The 21,509-nt window shown below is 37.2% G+C and overlaps 1 protein-coding gene across 1 annotated transcript in view; it reads right to left on the bottom strand.

Annotated features, from left to right (window-relative positions):
- Window positions 1–12,376: 12,376 nt before the first annotated feature.
- TMED5 (transmembrane p24 trafficking protein 5) overlaps window positions 12,377–21,509 on the bottom strand; it is a 29,567-nt gene continuing 20,434 nt past the window's right edge. Inside the window, exons 3-4 of the mRNA XM_023230986.2 lie at window positions 16,800–16,983; window positions 12,377–15,398 (exon numbers count right to left, since the gene is read on the bottom strand). Coding sequence (XP_023086754.1) covers window positions 15,180–15,398; window positions 16,800–16,983 — 403 coding nt within the window. The 3' untranslated portion in view covers window positions 12,377–15,179. The remainder of the gene's footprint in view (window positions 15,399–16,799; window positions 16,984–21,509) is intronic.

Below are 21,509 nucleotides of genomic sequence, written 5' to 3'. Positions count from 1 at the left end.
AGTACGTTTAGCGAGCATGTACACTTTATATTTGAAAGTGTATCTCTATTGTGTCTCCAAACTTAAAAAATTCAGACTTAATTTTCCAACTATGTTTTCTTCTTACATAGAAGGAGTTAAGGTTGATATAAAAGAATTTCCTGGGCCTGGCGCGGTGGCTCACGCCTGTAATCCCAGCACTTTGGGAGGCCGAGGCGGGTGGATCACGAGGTCAGGAGATTGAGACCATCCTGGCTAACATGGTGAAACCCCATCTCTACTAAAAATGCAAAAAAATTAGCCTGGTGTGGTGGTGGGCGCCTGTAGTCCCAGCTACTCGGGAGGCTGAGGCAGGAGAATGGCATGAACCCGGGAGGCGGAGCTTGCAATGAGCTGAGATGGCACCACTGCACTCCTGCCTGGGCGACAGAGCGAGACTCTGTCTCAAACCACAACAACAACAAAAAAGATTTCCTGTACTTTTAAAATAAGTTTTGCTTCTAGGCAAATAAGAGATGTAGAAATAGTATACCTTACTCATTGTAATTCCATTTTTATTCAAAACCAATCCTTTTTTATAAATATTCTGCTACTAAGTGATAAATGTGTATTCCTAGACCCTTAGACCACCAAAGTAGAGCCAGAATATAAGCTATCAGAGATATTCTATAAATTCTAATATAGGGGTGATGAAGCCAGCTCTTGCTAGGTATATTTTTTACCAAATATTTAACAGAATTGAATGTTCACTGATGTGTTAGAGTTGAGGGTGCCTCCCTCTTTTTTTTTTCCCAAGATATGTCCAAGTATGTGTGCTTGGTTTCTATAATGTATATGTTCAGTATATCTCTATTATCTGTGTTGGGGTAGAACTGTTTTGGGCTACTTTATTGAGTTTCTACTAGGTACTATTAAATTTTGGTTAGAATATGATCTGACTTAGGCAATTCTACCAGACTGTTTTACATTGTGGTTCTAGAGTTGTTTGAATTGAGGATGTAATGACAAAGGAAGATGCTCATGCAGCATTGGGAAACAGTTTTGTTTTTTTAAGCCTTGTTTTTGCGGGGAAATTTTTCTTAGTACTCAAATATGAGTACCTCAATGAATGCACACATCACAGTCTCCTTCGGTTTTTTTCCTGTGGCAGTTGATCAGTCATGTTCAGAAAAATAAAAACTGGGCAGTGAAATGTAAGGTATGAAGTTTATCTGATTATGGATTCTTTTCTAATTGGTAGCAGTTAGAAAACCAGATGTCTGTCTGATATAAATTTGGAAATGGAAGAAGCTGTTAAAGCAAACAGGTTCTCTGTAAAACAAGTAGTTGGGAACAGGTACAATATTTGTAACTTTCATAAAAATGTCTTGGAGTAGTAGCTATATTGAAATATTATGCTTTTTTTTCTCTTCCCTCCTCTCATTTCTGCTCAACAAAATCCCTCTTTGCCAGCTCCCCTGGCGTTTTCTCTTTGTGAGAGATGATAAGTGTATAAACTATATTCTTAGTAACTTTTTATTTGTCCCTCATCTTCAGAAAATGTGATGTGTCATTCAAAAATACCTTTCCCTGGATTTAGGCAAGGAAACAAACAAACCATTTTAACCTTCACAGATGATAAAATATATTTTTGGATAAAAATATATCCTGCTTGAAAATCAGTCTATTTTCTATTCTTTGTATTTACTAAAAGGTGTCTAATCCATTTTTTCTCCTAACCCTGTGACATGTTTTCCCAGTGTGGGTGATCACATCCATAAACGGGCAAAAATTTGTTTGGGGAGGGGACAAAAAACCTTAGATAATGGTTTGTGGTCCTCCAAAGTTCAAGCCTTCCAACAAAAATCTTTATGTCTTAGTATTGCTCTCACTGAATTTTCTTAGGTGTCACACAGGCAGCTTTGACAGTGAGTTCATGGAACTATATATAAAATATGTATAATACCAGTGCTACAAAACCATGGCAAATGGATGACTGTGCTTTGGAAGACTGATTGCTCGATCTTGAAAACGTATTGTGAGAGGTGGTTTGCACATGCCTGTTGGCTGTCACTGGCACCCTTGTGGATATTATGTTTGATCCTCAGTGCTTTTATGTATGGCCTGGGCTTGAAGAATTAAATTAGTTTATGTTTTATTATTTTAATTCTAACCAAGGTTATTTACCCCATCATTAAATGTCAAATGCTAAAAAGAAAAAATGTTGACAATATCTGAATGAATCTCTAGCAGCTAGTTAAAAGTAATTTTTTCATATCAAGCAGAAGTTAAAAGTAAGCTCACCAATAATAGTTTAAGAAATTAAGTTGGTCAGGCACAGTGGCTCATATTTGTCATCCCAGCACTTTAGGAGGCCAAAGTGGGAGGATTACTTGAAACCAAGAGTTCAAGACCAGCCTGGACAACATAGTGAGACTCTGTTTCTACAAAACAATTTAAAAATTAACCAGGCATGGTGGTGCATGCCTGTAGTCCAAGCTACTTGGGAAGCTAAGGCGGGAGGATGCTTGAGCCCAGGAGTTCAAGGCTGCAGCAAGCTGATCATGCTATTGCATTCCAGCCTGGGTGACAGCTAATGAGACCCTGTCTCTGAAAAAAATTAAAGAAAAATAAATTAATTTTCTCAAATGTTTTTACTTTTGCTAGAAAACAGGATTTTTGAATGATTTTTAAATTGATTGCATTGCTTTTCTGAATTTATATGAGTTGTTAATTTACATTTGTAATTTGATACATTATAATTAAAATGTAGTTATAAGTTTAAGTCAAATAAGTTATAAATTTAAGTCAAATAAGCAGCATCGTGGATTAGTAATGTATCCTTAGTGACAGATTACCATAAGTTATACTTGAATATGTTGTCATTAATATTATAAAAGGTAAGGTTTTTTTTTTTTTTTTGTATACAGAATTTGGGATGACAATAAGCAGATAAGAGATTTTGTGAGAGCTATCCCTGAATATTAGCTTTTTTCCTTGAGGAGACATGGAAGCTTAAGGAAATGAAGCTTGTTGGAAAGAGTTTTGGAAGGGAAAAACTATGGGTTCATCAAAGACTTCTGGAAGCATGGTTTTGTTTTCTGTATCCCTTTGTCAGCAAGTTCCTGCCAGAATCCAAGAGCATATTCTGTAACAGGTCTATTGATTTTTAAAAGTTTTATTGTAATTTTGCATAACCTTATATCTTAGATATTTTGTGTTAACTTGATATGAATTTTCCAACGAAGAATTGTGTCATTAGAGACCCATTCTTTATAAATTATAGTTTGTTCTGTAAGCAACTTTTAAACCATCTGAAGATCAGAAACATTGAGAATACCTTTTCATTGAAGCATTTTCTAGAATGTATTAAATATTTCATGCTTTTAAAAACACCATTTTTATAACATGTTAACCTTTCCTACCTTTCCACTGAGAGATTATGAAGATTCATTATTGTTCATTGCTATAATATGTTGTGCTACTCACAGGAATCTGGATGTGGGTGGGGGAATCTTAGCCTTAAACTGAATGACTTAGGCTAGGTGGTGTTTTATATTTATCTGCTTTTCACATATCTTCTGTTGGAATCCCTATGTTAATAATCCATGTTTGTTTATTCGCAGTGCATTGAGCAGCTTTCTACTCTCCCACATGGCATCTAAACATTATTAATTAATTTGTTATAGGCTGGAAAGAACTTAGGCAAGGCTTTCTGGGACAAATAATCACGTGAATAAAGTTCAAACCTTCTTTTACAAACCACAGTTCTGATTTTTTTAGACTATGAGGGTTTGAGAGTGATTTACTTCTGAAAAAATGTAAATGGCTTTAAAAAAATATTGTTCACCACTGGAAATATATTTTTTTCAGTTTGTTATTCTTGCTTTCTACTTTATGAAATATAAGTGGTTGAGATATTTAGAAATGTGGCTGCTGGATAATTAAGTTGTGACTATAATGTAGGCTAGAGTAAGTTGATTATTTTGTAGCTAATTGGTCTTCACATTTCCTTAACAGACGTCTAGACACAAACGGCCTGGCCAAACAGCACCATGGTTTCTTTTAACTGACAGGTAGTGTAAGACTACTGCTAGTGTTGGCTCATGTATGCTGTGTGTCATTATGAGAAAGAAAAAACTGTGTTTTGCCTAGTAGGGACTTGTCATGTAAGAATAGTACCATTTTAGAGAATGGCAAATTGCCACGACATGGTTTTGTTACATGTATATATTTAATAGGCATAAAAGAGGCCCAAAGGAGTAGGATGGAGATGTTATTAGAGTAGCAATTCAATATTAATTCCCACTACTTTGTAGGTTAAATGGATACAATAATTGATATTAGTAATTTGCTTAATTTTTAGTCCTTTAAGTGCTGAAATTGTTAATCTACAACTGAGAATGTCAAGCTTCGAAGAATTATAATTAATTTCTAAGATAATTGTTTTACCAAATTCAAGTAATACTTATTAAATTTGATTTGTTTCATAATCTCGGGTAAATAAGTATAACTAAATGTATAAAATTAAGTTACCTGTACTGGTTTGCTTTTATATGGAAGGTAGAATTTAATTTGTTTTAGTAGGGTCACTCTCAATATTTTTGAAATAATTTTCAAAAATTTGAAAATATTTTAAAACTAAGGACTTAAAAAATACTTAAGACTCAAGTGCATTTATTTATTTATTTATTTATTTATTTATTTATTTATTTATTTAGAGATGGTCTCGCTCTGTCACCCAGGCTGGAGTGCAGTGGTGCCATTTCGGCTCATGTGGCAACTCTTTGAATAATATTAAATATTAACCTGGGACCTACTTAGCAGTTTCTTGAAAGCAATGTTCTCAGCCTTAAATGTTGTTAAAGGTAGTTATATGTATATTTAATTTTCTAATTCAAGCCCTCTGTGGTAAAAGTAGCTTGGATTGAATTTTCTTTTTCTTTTCTTTTTTTTTTTTTTTTTGAGACAGAGTCTTGCTCTGTTGCTCAAGCTGGAGTGCAGTGGCACGAGTTTGGCTCACCACAACCTCTGTCTCCTGGGTTTGAGCAATTCTTGTGCCTCAGACTCCTGAGTAACTGGGATTTCAGGCATGTGCCACCATGCCCAGCTAATTTTTTTTTTTTTTTGAGATGGAGTCTTGCTCTGTTGCCCAGGCTAGAGTACAATGGCACAATCTTGGCTCACTGCAACCTCCGCCTCCTGGGTTCAAGCGATTCTCCTGCCTCAGCCCCCTGAGTAGCTGGGATTACAGGCACCCGCCACCACGCCTGGCTAATTTTTTTGTATTTTTAGTAGAGATGGGGTTTCACCAGGTTGGCCAGACTGGTCTTGAACTCCTGGCCTCAAGTGATCCGTCTTCCTTGGCTTCCCCAAAGTACTGGAATTACAGGCCTGAGCCACTGTGCCCAGCTTCAAGTGGTTTTAAATGTAATTTACATTTATTTTGGCACACTTTCTGAAGAACCTATATGTTGTTTGATATAATCAAATTTTATCTGCTACTTGAAGATGCTCGTTTTCATAGATAAACAAAATTAACAAAACACCAATCATTTATATTTAGAATTTGAGGTCTACATTTTTTATTAAAACTCATTGAAGTTATTTTCGTAATTCCTTTAGCATACTCTGACTTAAAAAAGCCCAAGCTGGATAACTTAGAAATACAGCATAAAGGTAAAGGGAAGCACTGGATTACATTTTTAATTTTTTAATTTATTTTGAGAAGGAGTCTTGCTTTGTCAGTGCAGTGGTGTGATCTTGGCTCACTGCAACCCCCGCCTCTCGGGTTCAAGCGATTCTCCTGCCTCAGTCTCCCAAGTAGCTGAGACTACAGGCGCGTGCCACCACGCCTGTTAATTTGTTTTTGTGGTTTTAGTAGAGACGGGGTTTCACCGTGTTAGCCAGGATGGTCTCGATCTCCTGACCTCATGATCTGCCCACCTCAGCCTCCCAAAGTGCTGGGATTACAGGCGTGAGCCTGGCCTACAATTCTTTATAAAGAATAAGCAGAATATAAGACTGTATCTAGTCTTATGTCCAAAATGTAACTTCACCATTAAGAACATTAAGACATAGATTGATCCAGGTGTGGTGGCTCACGCCTTTAATCCCAGCACTTTGGGAGGCCAAGACAGGCAGATCACGAGGTTAGGGGAACAAGACCATCCTGGCTAACACGATGAAACCCTGTCTCTACTAAAAATACAAAAGAATTAGCCGGGCATGGTGGCGGGCACCTGTAGTCCCAGCTACTCGGGAGGCTGAGGCAGGAGAATGGCATGAACCTGGGAGGCGGAGCTTGCAGTGAGCTGAGATCGTGCCAGTGCACTCCAGCCTGGGCGATGGAGCAAGACTCTGTCTCAAAGACATAGATTGTACTGAAAATAACCATCATAACGTAGAACTTAATTAGGATCATTCTCTTTAGAAATTGCATGAATTTTAAAAATTATTGTCTAGGCCGGACACAGTGGCTCATTCCTGTAGTTCCAGCACTTTGGGAGGCCAAGGTGGGTGGATCACTTGAGCCCAGGAGTTTGAGACCAGCCTCAGGCAATATGGAAAACCCATCTCTACAAAAAATGCAAAAATCAGCTGGGGATGGTGGCACAAGCCTGTAGTCCCAGCTACTTGGGAAGATGTAGTGGGAGGATCCCTGGGAGGTCAAGGCTGCAGTGTGCAGAGGCCACGCCACTGCACTCCAGCCTGGATGACAGAATGAGACTCTCTCAAAAAATGTGTGTGTGTGTACACACACATAGAACAAGAGAGAATAGTCAATATGATAATAGCTTTGGTTTAACATTTTAAGAATATACTTTTAACATAAGACATTTTAAGAGGTTGCGCCGAACTTAATATAAAATGAGCCATGCTTTATAATCAAAATCCCATTCATCATAAGTATAGGCAAAATACGGCTTTTGTTAAACTCAAATCTGTTTATTTCTTGACTTCATTATTGCTATTATTTCTAAAAATTTTTTTCTGGGGCTCTGCTATTGAGGCCTTTATATTAATTTCCTAGAGCTGCTACAAGTTACCAAAAACTTGGCAACATAAAACAGCAGCAGTTTATCAGAGTTCCAGAGGCTAGAAGTCTAAAATTGAGTTTGTGTCAAGGTTGATTCCTTCTGGATACTCTGAGGGAGAATCCCTTCCATGACTGTTACTGCTTCTGGTTGCAGCTAGTAATTCTTGGACATACCAGTCCAATTTCTGCCTCCGTCTTTATGAGGCATTCCCCTATTTCCAGTCTTCCTCTCCTTTTCTTACAGGGCAACAGTCATTGGATTTGGGGCCCACTCTAAATGCAGGGTGATCTTATCTGGAGATCTTTAATTTCATGTGCAAAGACCCTGTTTCCAAATAAGGTTGCAATGACAGATACTGGGAGTTAGGACTTGGATGTATCTTTTTCTGGGGGACACAAGTCAACTCACTGTAGTATTATAGGATTTTTTTTTTGGTATGCTTTAGTTTTTCTGAAAGTGGTTGAGATGTAAAATTCTGTGTGGTTGTATTAAGCGTTTATTCAAATTCAGCAATCATTCTTTGAATGCCTATGAGTTGCTGTGAAGAGATGGAGGAAAGATTAGGAGCCTGGCTCTGAGTTCTTAAATTATGGAAGATGCAGACATAAATACAACTAAATTTGAGTTGAAATTGATAATTACTATGGAATATCAGTACAAAGTTCCATTGAAATTTGGGGTAAGCCTAAGAAAGATACCAAGGAAAGACTTACTGAAAGGGAATTCTATTTGAATTTGGCTTTGAAGGATGATAGGATCTTAAATGGCAAAAATTGGATAGTGTAAGACATAGCATAAAATCAAGGAGGTGGAATTTTGGAGGGGGTGAGGTTGAAGGTATTGTTTAATAGTACTGTCTTGGAGAGTTAGGACATAAGTGTGATTATTAAGTAACATTTGAAACAGTATATGACTACAGGTATCAAAATATATGCTGTATTGCTGGAGAAATGAGATTGATCTGGACTGCAATATTTGTTAGGTTTTACCTTGAAGGATGAGTTAGCCTGAATAGAGGCTAAGTGAGAGAAAATCTAATTTCAACATGAAGGAGCAGAGTAAGGCCTGGAGTTGAGAATGAGCATGTCACTCAGTATTTGAGGGCCTAGCATTTTCAAAGACATTACAGTGTCACCTCTTGTCTGTGGATTCAAGTGTTTATTTAGTTGCATGCCATCCTGAGTAGCGTAATGAAATCTCACACTCATTGTCCCACCCTGGACAAGAGTCATCCCCTTGTCCAGCCTATCCATGCTCTATATGCTATCCACCATTAGACACTTAATCATCTTGGTTATCCTATCAACTATTGCAGTATTGTAGTGCTTGTGTTCAGGTAACCCTTATTTTACTTTATAGTGGCCCCAAGGTATAAGTGTAGAGATGATGGCAATTGGATATGCCAAAGATAAGTAATAAACTGAAAAGGTGAAGGTACTTGAGAAGAAAATTATATGCAGAGATTGGTAAGATCTAAGGTAAGAACAAATCTTCATGAAATTGTGAAGGAAAAACATTCGTGCCAGTTTTAAGATGAAAAAGGCATTAACCCATTTATGCCTAGTGTTTTATTATTGGAATGCTAAGCTTGTGGGAGTTATTTATATCCTGCTGCTCAACGTCATTGCCAAGGTCTGATTTTTCACAAATTTTGCAACCTCTGGCATAAATGGATTAAATTTGTGGGTGGAAGACATGGACAGAAAGAAATGTGTTCCAACTGACGTCAGTGTGTTGCCCCGAAAGCACTGAGCCTATACTAGCATTCAGCAAGGGATCCCCTGAAATGAGTGATACCAAGCCATTTGCTGCAAATAAGGGATGGTTACACAGATTCAAGAATGGGTTTGGACTGAAGTATTTAAGAATTACTGAAGAGGTTGTATCTGTTGATGAAGAAGCTGCTGCCTCATTTCCAACAGAGTTGAAGTTGAATAAGGAGAAAGGATACCATTCAAAGCAAGTTTTCAATTGCAGTGACATCAGGCTTTTCTGGAAGAAGATGCCCAGTAAAACTTACATTCATAAAAGTGCAAATGCGGTGGCATCAGGGCATACAACATGGAAGAACAGATTAACTCTGGTACTATATGGCATTGCTGTAGGCCATATGATAAAGCTAGGTGTAGTGTATAGAGTGAAGAACCTACATGCTCTCGAAAACAAAACAAAAAATTATGTGTCCTGGCAACATAATCAGTGTGGGTGACAGCCATCTTTGTGGAATGGTTCCACCAATGCTTCATCCCAGAAGTGAAAAAATACTTGAAGAGAAAGGGTTAGAATTTAAAATATTAATAATGGACAATACATGCATCTGTCTGCTATGAAAATGAAAATGTTGAGGTGGCATTTTTACCTCCAGATAAAACCTTACTGCTTCAGTCCCTGACCAGGGCATCATCTGGTTTGTCAAGGCCACATACAACTGCCTGATATTTGAACACATTTGATCAGCAGTTGCTGCAGACCCTAATATGTATATAATGCAGTGCTGGCAATCATTCACTATTGCTCATGCCATAATATTCATCAAAGCTGCAGTGGATGAATTAAAACCAGAAACAGGTAAATTCCTGTTGGAAGAATGTGGAATGATACCATAAATGATTTAAAGGCTTCCTAGGGACCCATGGCAAGTTTAAATCATGCAGCAAGACAATCCTTCACAAAACTTGTGAAGAAGGATTTGCTGATGTGCTTGATGAAGAAGAGCATATCAAAGGCCATCAAGAAGTATTAACAAGTGAGGAATTGGAAGAACTTGAGTCATCTACAGAGAGAGAGGAGATAAAAAAACTGAAGCAGAATCGCCAACAGAGACATTAATTAAACTTGCCAAAGTGTTTTGAATTGCACAGACATTAAAGAACAGAATTATAGAATATGATCCTCAGATGGGACACAGTGTTAAAGTCACCAATATGATCACCAAAGGATTATAATCTCTGCAGCAACACTTCGATGAGCTGAAGAGTCAACAACTTCTGGTTACAATGTTCTTCCAAAATTTTTCAACAAAAAGACCCCCAAAATAGAAATCCTTCACCTATTGAGGATCCCCAGCCAACAACATTGTCTGATCCTTAACCATCAACATTACCTTGGCTTAGTGATCCAGGATCACCCGAAGCTATTTTGATGATAATGTAGCCTAACTACATCACTTACACCTACATCAGTCACCGCATTTCGTCTCTTCGTTTAGGTATTGTATGACATCCCACAGCCTCACAAGGGTGAGTACAAGATATTTTGAGAGAGAAACCACATTTGCATAACTTTTATTACAATATATTATTGCAATTATTCCGTTTTGTTAGCTATTATTAATCTCTTAATGTGCCTAATTACAAATTAAACTTGATCATAATTATGTATGCATAGGAAAAAACAGGCTGGACATAGTGCCTCATGCCTGTAATCCCAGCACTTTGGGAAGCTGAGGCGGGCACATCACTTGAGCTTAGGAGTTCGAGACCAGCTTGGGCAACATGGCGAAAGTAGTTAGTCATACAGAAATATGTATATACCAACATACTAATATCTGTTTCAGCTATAAATACTTCTAACATTTCACATGTATCTTTATGTAATCACCACAATCAAACTACAGAACTTTTCCACCACAAGGCTCCCCTTATAGCCACATTCTCCTTCCCTTCAGTCCCAAGACCTGAACGAAGAATCTTGTTTCCCATCTCTATAGCTTTATTATTTAAGAATGTTACAAAAACAGAATCATACAGTGTGTAAAACTTTAGGATTGTCCCCCCAAACCACCCAAGCATAATTCCCTTGAGGTCCATCCAATTTGTATCAGTAGTTTGTTCCTTCATATTACTATTTAGTATTCTATGGTGTGGACATACTAAACCGTTCATTCTCTTTTTGAAGGACATCCAGGTTGTTGCTGGGTTTTGGCTATTGTAAATGAAGGTGCTATGTAACATTTGTGAATGTTAAGTTTTAACTTCTCAGGGATAACTGTCAAGTAGTACAAATGCCAGGTTATATGTTAAATGCATGTTTAGTTTTGTAAGAAACTGCCAAGAATATTTTCCACAGTGGCTCTACTATTTCATATCTCACCAGCAACATATGAGTGGTCCACTTATCCAATTTCTCTTGCATCCTAGCAAAACAACTCTAAAATTTATCATTTGGAACTGTCTTTTCTTTCTGCAATGGTATTACTTGTCCTTTTAGAATTGAAATCAAGTGAAGAAAGGTTAGATTTACTCCAGCCTCCCATTTGATACTAGCCATAGTTAACAATCTCCTTTACAACATGTGATCATTATTGCCACTTAACACTTCCAGGATTGGGGAGTAGTATCTTTCTTTCTGAGGGAGTTTATATCAGTTTGGATAACAGATTCTCATTGTTCATTTTACTGCTTTCCTATTTCTTCCTCATAGTCTATAAAAGGCACAATAATAAATCTAAGCTTGTTAAAACAGAAACAAAAACAAGTACTAAAACAGGAGGGTTTTTGTAAAACTGTCAATTAGGATTTTAATTCATGGTCAGTGAAGAACCTCCAGGATTTTCCCTGCCCTGCATTTTCTTGCCTTTTTCTTTCAGATGCAGGGATCCAGAGTCCATCTCCATGTGCCCTCTCTTATGTAACATCATCCTAGCTCCAGATTTTTTAATCGGTGTCCTTTCCCCAGACATACATTAGGTGTATGGCTCCAGGTTATGACAGCAGCCTTCCAGAAGCCTTAGACACCTGAAAGTGATAGCAGTGCAGAAGCAGAAAGGTGCCTAAGGATTTCTACCAGCTTGTGGTAGAAGAGTGGCTTGTCTGGATGGTTTGAGGAACATGACCAAATAATAACCTACCTACACCAAGCATTGTACTTTCCTATATGCTATTTTAACAAGTTTTAAGATATTACTTAAAATATTTCTGAAAATGAAATAACCTCAAAGGAGTTTTGATTTCACAAGATCACTAAGCAGATGATCCAAGGATAACTGACAGGATTCTATATTGTGTTGGTTAAAAATTAAGAATCCTGAGCCATATTCCAGACCTAAATAATCAATGTCTGGGGTGAGGTAGAGGAGCAGGGTAAGTTCCCTGGGTGCTTATTTAGCAGGGTAAGTTCCCTGGGTCCAAACTTAAAGAACTGATTATCTTTCCTTTCATATATTTTGAGCAAAAATTGTACCTTTTAGGAACAATGCATGTTTAGGCAGGTGAATAAGTACATATAGAAACAGAACTCCAATGCAAAGTAGAGTGATGTATAATAAGAGGTGTAGAGAGCTATGGGGTTTCAAAACAGGAGGAGAGAGCACATTATTAACTAAGATTGAGATGAAGGAAGGCTTTCAGGAGTAGACAGCATTTAGAAATGACTGGTCATTTTCTTTGATAATTTTTATTATATACAGATCAGTACTCACAATACATTGCTTATTTAAGATGGCTGTTTACAAGTATAAAGCAGTTTGAGCAACACTGATTGTGCATTATTATACTTCAGATGAAAAATCCTTACATGCTGAATCAATTTCTTTTAAAATTTCAGATAAAGAATTTTCATTTGAGGAGACATACAATTGTAAGTGCTCACTTTTTGTCAATTTTAAGACACCATTATGTTTAAGAAGGATTAATTTTACCATAAAATTACAAACACTTACCCTCCATGTCTTGACATTCACATGAAAGAACAGCACAACATTAATCATCCAAATGCATGTCAGAGCAAACTCTAGGCCTTAGTGTGAGGTGAACACGGTAACTGCTACCCTATGGAAATCGGTTGGGCCTTAGTTAAATATTGTAGTATTTTAAAAATTTGTATATTGAAAAAGACAAAATGAGCGGTTAAGTGATAAACAGCTTACTCAATTTAGCATAACTTTAATTTAGAAATGGAATAGTGAAATTAAAAAAAAGCATATGAAGCAGATAAACAGTATGTCTTTAGAAATATTAAAGATTTTTACTCTGTTTACAAATTTTGCTTTTTTGGTTATGCCTCTTAAATATCTCAGTCTTTTTACTTTGCCTGTAAAAGTAATTGTCCTAAATATTCCTAAATTCTTTTCCAAATAAAGCGATTATCATTTTTATATGGCAAGAAGTTACTGAATCATAGGTTTAAGATCAGTGGCACAAATCATATATGTAGAAGATTATGTAACAAATTCATTGTTAGGTAAAGAGTCAGAGAGTACAGTACAGTAACAGCCATACAGGAGAGGTAGAATTCTTAATCACAGTTTTATAGAAAAGATGCAGTAGTTTATATATGTACCTTGCTTTATTAGTTATGGTACTGTAAATTTGCTTCTCGTTACAAATTTAACAGAAAGGGCAAAAGGGAGGGCTATTCATAGGCAAGGATCTTATTGACCTTTGTTCTGCAGGTGTTGCAGAGGATACCCTTAGACACTTGAAGCATTTTCTTGGCCAATTAAGGTAATTGATCATATATGGCATTTACCTCATTTTTAAAAAGCTTGCATGTAGGGAAATCTAAGCCGCTCTTCTCTCAGGGGCCTAAGGAGGGAAATGTATCTCCTTTTATACTACTCTGAGTGCAAATGAAATCACTGTCTCTGGTTATCATTATTGCTTATCAAGAATTCCAGCATTACTAACCTGTTGAGGGGTTCTATACCCCAAATTTTGTTTGATTGTTTCTAACTCACAATGTAGTCATAAACAATGTTATAAGTGGGCATAACTGAAAAATTATAGTTCACTCATGATGAAGTTAAATTACTAGTACTTGAGTAAGACCCCCATAGACTTCAAAAAATTAGATGGCAGAGACTTTATTATATATATGGATTATTCACATTTAGGTGTTTAAAACTTGGGACTCTGTTTCCAATCCTTACTTCAACGTCAATAAATAAAGTGTTCAGAAAGGCCATTTTATAAAAGTTATAATAAAAATTTTTAATAAATATGTACACCCAGTGCTAAATCTTACAGTAGGGCTTACATTTTATAAAATGTACCTGCTTACAAACAATAATTCAAACCAGAATTCTTGTTGAAAATAAAAACCTACAGCCAAATAATTTCTTCCAGTTAAATGGAAATTAATCTCCTTTGATTTATATTATGAGTAGGATGTCATGATGAGCCAATCAGATTCTAGATATTTATTTATAGTTCTACTTAAGTGAATTTTATTTTGGATTCGGTGTTCTCAAGTTTTTCTAAATTCTTTCTTGTCTCTGATAATTCTTAGAACTCAGAGAAGGAGCTATTTATTTATGGTAGGCCCAGATCATTGTAGCAATATTTCCTTCACAACTGCTGGTAGCAATGAATTACCCAAGTCAGCAATGTTAAAATTAACATAACATGATTATTAACTGTTGACAGATAATATTAAAAATAAACTTATTTTACCTCACATTTAATTTTTATATCCTGCACTTTAGTTAAGGGTTAGAGAGAATGTGTCCCTATGGAGGAGGAAGCTTTTAAACTATATTCTTCATTTCAAAGAGAAAACATGTCCTAATTTTAATAAGTGTAACTTTGTGTTTTTAAGAATCGTGAAAATGTCAGCTTTTGGGAACGTAAGCTAAGTACAAAGACTAATACTGCTAATATGTTACACTGAAATATATTTGGTTATAAAAATCTCAAAAGCCTAATTGTATTTCAAAGCTATTATTCTATTTACATTGTAAGAGAGATGCATATGTAAATAGAGAAAAGTTGGGCTTTTGTAGTCTAAAGATTTATTCAATCCATAATTAGGTAATTCTCAGGTGATTTATAACTTAAAACTGAAAACTTCCACAGTTAATTTGTAACTGCCACATTTACAAAAAAAGTTCTGGGTAAGAGAACCTGTTAAAAACAGACTGGTGTTGCAATTAGGCCCAATACTCATTTATTTAAGTCACCTAAGACATTTGCAAAATTTTTCAAAGTTAGAAAAATGCAGTTATTAATATGGCTTCATTCAGTTAAACCTATATTCTGCAAAATATTCCTGTTACACACTTAAGTACAACTGGATCAGCAGGATTACTTGCACAGAAAGTGAAGGCTTTTCACATTAAAATTATACCTCTTTCACACTTATATCTCAAAATATTTTGGAGAAGACCATTAATGGTCTTGACTATAACAGTTTATTGCATTCTTATGCCTCATTTTTCAATGTTAAGTACTCTAGTTTGGAGTTTTAAGTTCTACTTTTCCTCTTATCTTCAAATAGACTCTTCAGCATATAAACTTGAATGGCTGACACCACCACCATGACCACTAAATTAACCATAGACCAGAAATTGACTCTATCAAAGTTGCTTTCTTGTATGTTTCGATCACGAGCTTCAAATGCTCTAAGCAGAGTTTGTATGTGCCCACTTTTGCTTAGTCTGGACTTGATGCTGTTGATGGATTCCTGGAGATAAATAAAATAATTTTATTATTAAAGAATGCTCAGAAATTTTAATTAAAAAATGAGGCTGGGTGCAGTGACTCATGCCTTGTAATGCTGGAACTTTGGGAGACTAGGGCAGGAGGACCCCTTGAGCCCGGGAGTTCAAGACTAGGCTGGACAACACAGAGAGACTCTGCCGCTACAAAAAGACGGGCATGGTAGCACCACCTGTGGTCCCAGCTACTTGGGAGGCTGAGGTGGGGGATCACTTGAGTCCAGGAGGTTGAGATTGCAATGAGCCATAATGGTGCCACTGCACTCCAGCCTGGGCAATAGAGTGAGTGAGACCCTGTCTCAAAAATATTTTTTTTCAAAATATGCTTTATGTTTTTTATCCAAACACAATTCTAAGATAGATGGCTGCACAATTGAGAGGCAGGTACTATTTATATTATATTAGAGATTCTCTGTAAGGTTATGTAATAATTCTCCTGACATATTTATACTGTTTGTAAGTAATTTAACAAGGGAACAAAGCTACTGTGAATTGAAAATAGGTAACATGACACTGTTCTGAGTGGCATAGCATCAGGAGTTTTACGTACATTATCTGTTTCTTAGCCCTCACACAACCAAAGGAAATGACTAAGGTTTTTTTTTTTTTTTGTCGGGGGGATGGAGTTCGCCCAGGCATAATCTCAGCTCACTGCAACCTGAGACTGCGCCTGGCCAAATGATTTTTTAGAGATGGGGTCTTGCTATCTAATAGCCCAGGCTGGAGTGTAGTATGTATTTATACCTGTGACCATGGTTCACTGCAGCCTCAAATTGGGCTCAAATGATCCTCCCCCTAACCTTCTGAATAGCTGGGATTACAGGTACCTGCTACCATGCCTGGCAAATGATTTCCTTTTTGAAAACCCAACAGATACAACTTTAGGTATTTACCTATTACATGATGCATGTGTTTATAATTTCCTTCTTTGTATGTTAATCTGACCAATTTAGTATTCAGTAAAACACCCAATGTTTTAATACCACAAAATAGTTGTGAAATTAGAAAACATTTTATTTTTCATATGCCTTCTGTATAATCAGAAGCATAATCTGTAATTTTTAAAATTCTAACTGCACATTTATAAAACAAACTTACCAAGATGCAGTCTTAGTTGCACATCTGAAAAAAGCTATTTTTATAATAGGGTCCTAGAAGATAAGTTACTTGAAAACTATAAAAGGGCTTTATGAATATAAAGTAAAATTAAGCTGATACTTGAAATGGAGGTCAAAGTATTTATGGCAAAAAATATTAGAAACAGATTTTCCTGGATAATGCAGATAAAATGCTTAGTTCAGTAACCATTACCATACTAAGGGCTCTGGATGTTAATACTTTTTATTTTATTAGAAGACCATACTGACCAGGATGTCTTCCAGTTTCATATCCAACATATCTGTGCCAGTAATATATTTCTTCCAATCTTCTTGTTCTTGTGCCTGTTCTCCCATATTATCCAGGATTAATTCAAAGAAAATCACCTTCTCAGAAATGGTGCTGAATGTATTGTCAAAGCAGAACATGTAATCACCAACTTCAGTCTCTACACTGTATAAAAAAAAAATACATGTTTTTAGTTACTTGTACTTCTGTTTGTGATGAAAAGCAACTAAAGGTAAAAGAAGGTAAAAGAAAGAAGTAACAGGCTGAGTGTGGTTCCTCACGCCTGTAATCCCAGCATTTTGGTAGGGCAAGGCTGGTAGATCACTTTCACTCAGGAGTTTGAGACCAGCCTGGATAACATAGCAAAATCCTGTCTCTACAAAAAAATACAAACATTAGGGCATTGTGGCTGGCATCTGTAGTCCTAGCTACTTGGGATGCTGAGGCGGGAGGATTGCTTGAGCCCAGAAGGTTGAGGATGCAGTGAGGCATGATCATGCCACCGCACTCCAGCCTGGGCAACAGAGCAAAATCCTGTCTCAAGAGAAAAAAAAACAGGCCGGGTGCGGTGGCTCATGCCTGTAACCCCAGCACTTTGGGAGGCCGAGGTGAGTGGATCACGAGGTCAGGAGTTCAAGACCAGCCTGGCCAAGATGGTGAAACCCCGTCTCTACTAAAAATACAAAAAAATTAGCCAGGTGTGGTGGCATGCGCCTGTAATCCCAGCTACTCCGGAGGCTGAGGCAGAGAATTGCTTAAACCTGGAGGGGCGGAGGTTGCAGTGAGCTGAGATTGTGCCACTGCACTCCAGCCTGGGCGACAGAAGGAGACTCTGTCTCAAAAAAATTAAAAAAAAAAAAAAAAAATCAACAAAACAAAAAAAAAGAAATAACATAGTTTATAATAATTGGACAGCTTACTCATGAATTTCCTTAGTATTGAAAGATAATTTATAATTTCTTGGGAATGAAGCAACCTGAAAATATATACATTCGAGTACAGCTTAGACATGCTTGGCATTTACTCAGTAAATTATGGTTAGTGATCTCATTTTTGGAAAAGGATAGAATTAAAAACCTGTATACATAACTCATAATAAACTTTAATATTTATACACTATTAAAAGTATTTTATAATGAGTTCAATTCATATGCAGATATGACTGCCAACCTACCCTTCAACTGAGTTTTGTTTTCAAAAGCAGTGATGGATTATCCTAAATGTTTTCTTCCAGGCCTCTTACTGATTTTGCATATTGACTATCACTGGTTCCCCTGTAGATGTTTATGTTTGATCCTAAATGCTTTGAGAATTAAATAAAACTAGTTTATATTTTATTAATTCCATAAGGGTAATTCAGCCCATCATTAGTTATGCCTAGTGCTGAAAAAAAAAAATCAATAATATCTGAATGACCAGTACCCTAGTTAAAATTAGTTTCCCGTATTAGCAAGTTAAAAGTAGGGCCAGGTACAGTGGCTCATACCTATAATCACACACTTTGGGAGTCTGAGGCAGGAGGATCACTGTAGGCCAGGGGTTCGAGATTAGCCTGAGCAAAAGTGAGACCTTGTCTTTACAAAAACCTAAAAAATTAGCCAGGTTCACACCTGTAGTCCTAGCTACTCAGGAGGCTTGGTTGAGCCCAATAGTTTAGGCTGCAGTAAGCTATGGTCACACCATTGCACTTTGGCCTGGGCAACAGAGTGAGACCTTGTCTTTAAAAAAAGAAATTTAAAAGAAAAAAAGACTACTTAAGAAAAACCAGTGACATACTGAGATTTTTGCTGCTCTTAAAAAATTAATATAGCTAAAGATAAAAGCTTTGTTTAATGTTTGAAAAACAGATTTGGCCGGGCACGGTGGCTCAAGCCTGTAATCCCAGCACTTTGGGAGGCTGAGACGGGCGGATCACGAGGTCAGGAGATCGAGACCATCCTGGCTAAGACGGTGAAACCCCATCTCTACTAAAAAATACAAAAAAAAAACTAGCCGGGCGAGGTGGCGGGCGCCTGTAGTCCCAGCTACTCGGAAGGCTGAGACAGGAGAATGGCGGGAACACGGGAGGCGGAGCTTGCAGTGAGCTGAGATCCGGCCACTGCACTCCAGCCTGGGCAACAGAGCAAGACTCCATCTCAAAAAAAAAAAAAAAAAAGAAAAAAAAAGAAAAACAGATTTGTAGGCTGGGTGCAGTGGCTCACACCTGTAATCCCAGCACTTTGGGAGGCCGAGGCAGGTGGACCACGTGGTCAGGAGATCAAGACCAACTGGGCTAACACGGTGAAATCCTGTCTCTACTAAAAATAGAAAAAATTAGCCGGGCATGGTGGCGGGTGCCTATAGTCCCAGCTACTCAGGAGGCAGAGGCAGGAGAATGGCGTGAACCCAGGAGGCAGAGCTTGCAGTGAGCCGAGATCGCGCCACTGCACTCCAGCCTGGGCAACAGAGCGAGACTCCATCTAAAAAAAAAAAACTAGATTTGTAAATCTGGTGTAATGATTAAGAGTGAGTTGGACTGCCTGAATATAGATCCTGGCTTTGCTGTTTACTAGCTGTGTACCCTTCAGCAACTTAATTGTTCTATGTCTCAGTTTCCCCATCAGTAAAATGATATTTACCTCAGGATTGTGGTTAAGAATAAAAAAAATTAGGACATGAAAAGTGCTGAGGACACTGGCCTGGCACATCAAAAGAATGTAATAAATGTGAACTATTATAAACTCAATTCTTTTCTCCCAATTATTTAATGAGAGGTAATTCAACACAAGGAAGCAGTAAGATACTTATTTTTCTAACAGTGAATTTTATTATCTCAAAAAGGGAGCAAATAATTGGGGAGAAATAAAGATTGACATAAACTTTGAACATTTTAAAAATTCTGAAACTTAAAGATGAACTAGATTTTTAGTTTTTTGGTTTTTTTTTTTTTTGAGATGGAGTCTCTGTCGCCAGGCTGCAGTACAGTGGTGTGATCTTGATTCACTGCAACCTCCGCTTCTGGGGTTCAAGCAATTCTACCTCAGCCTCCCAAGTAGCTGGGACTACAGGTGTGTGCCACCATGACCAGCTAATTTTTGTGTTTTTAGTAGAGACGGGGTTTCACCATGTTGGCCAGGATGGTCTCAATCTCTTGACCTCGTGATCCACCCACCTGGGCCTCACCAAGTGCTGGGATTATAGGTGTGAGCCACCGCGCCTGGCCCATTTTTAGTTCTTATATACCTATCAAAGAGAAAACAGTTAATTCCAAGTATATCAATATAAACTGACTTTTACAATTACTATTTCTATCGTATTTAGTAATAGCTTATGCAAATATTTTTCTGAGCTCTGCATAAGTAAAATGCCATTTAAAAATGTATTTTAAATGAGTATCTTAAAAAATTACTGAGACTTTTTTCCCTCTTATCCATTCATACATGTAGTCAGTGTTTACTGAGTATCAATTAGTATCAGGCACTTTGGTTAACAAAGACCAATAATTTTAATAGCTAGTTCTTACAATAGTGTTATGTGCCAGGGATGTTCTAAGCATATGGTAGAAAGCAAGAGTTTTGGTCCATCTTGTCTCCACCCTGCATGTGTATCCCTGCAGACTTATTTGACTTCTCTGAGCCTCCTTGACTATAAAATGGGAATCTTGAGTCAAAGACTCTATCTCATAGTGGGTTGGAAAGATTAATTTAGAAGCATATAACATGCCAACCCTTGTTTAGAGCAAATACTAGATACTCCATATTTGTTCTTCCTACAGATTCACAGTTTAACACATTAACAATACTGACTTAAGCAAATGTTATAGTAAGATAATAGAATGGAACTGGGAAACATACCAGTGAGATATGAAAAGAGGGAAGTGAGGTGTCAGAAGAATATATGGTCTTCTGCTTAATTCTGAACTCAGAGAGTTAAAAAAAGTATTTTCTTTTGCTTTCAGGCTTTTTTTTTCTTTTTTTTCTTTTTTGAGACATAGTCTCGCTTTGTTGCCCAGGCTGGAGTGCAGTGGCACAATCTGGGCTCACTGCAAGCTCCGCCTCCTGGGTTCACGCCATTCTCCTGCCTCAGCCTCTCAAATAGCTGGGACTACAGGTGCCCGCCACCATGCCTGGCTAAGTTTTTTGTATTTTTAGTAGAGATGGTGTTTCATCATAGCCAGGATGGTCTCGATCTCCTGACCTTGTGATCCGTCTGCCTCGGCCTCCCAAAGTGCTGGGATTACAGGCATGAGCCACAGTGCCTGGCCTCAGGCCTTCTGATTATCTAAAATGAATGAGGTCTAAGTCAAAAAAAAAATTTACATACACACAAAGATATACTGTACTGTTGTTTTAAGAAAGAAACTATGAACAGAAATGGTATATAGCCAGCAGCTCAAGAAACTTTAAGACACATACCTGGAACAGTAGCTTTAAGTTAAAATAGAAAGCTTGTGCTGGCCAGAAGGCAGGTTTAAAATGCCACAATAGATTGAATGCAATACCAGGGGAATACTAATTTACTAACCAAAGCACAGAAAAAATTTAGCCTGGATCAAAAGAAAACGCTTAAACAAAAATAGAAAGGTTAATGGAAAATGTTTTGGTTCATCAGATGGCCCACTATCATGAACTGTTTAAAATCATATGGAATTATCTAATATTGATATGTAGTATTAAATATGCTAACTTTCCATGTCCTGCAGATAGCCCACT

This window comes from Piliocolobus tephrosceles, chromosome 1 (assembly GCF_002776525.5).
Source record: "Piliocolobus tephrosceles isolate RC106 chromosome 1, ASM277652v3, whole genome shotgun sequence".
Classification (NCBI taxonomy): domain Eukaryota; kingdom Metazoa; phylum Chordata; class Mammalia; order Primates; family Cercopithecidae; genus Piliocolobus; species Piliocolobus tephrosceles.
This window is presented reverse-complemented; position numbering and strand designations above follow the sequence as displayed.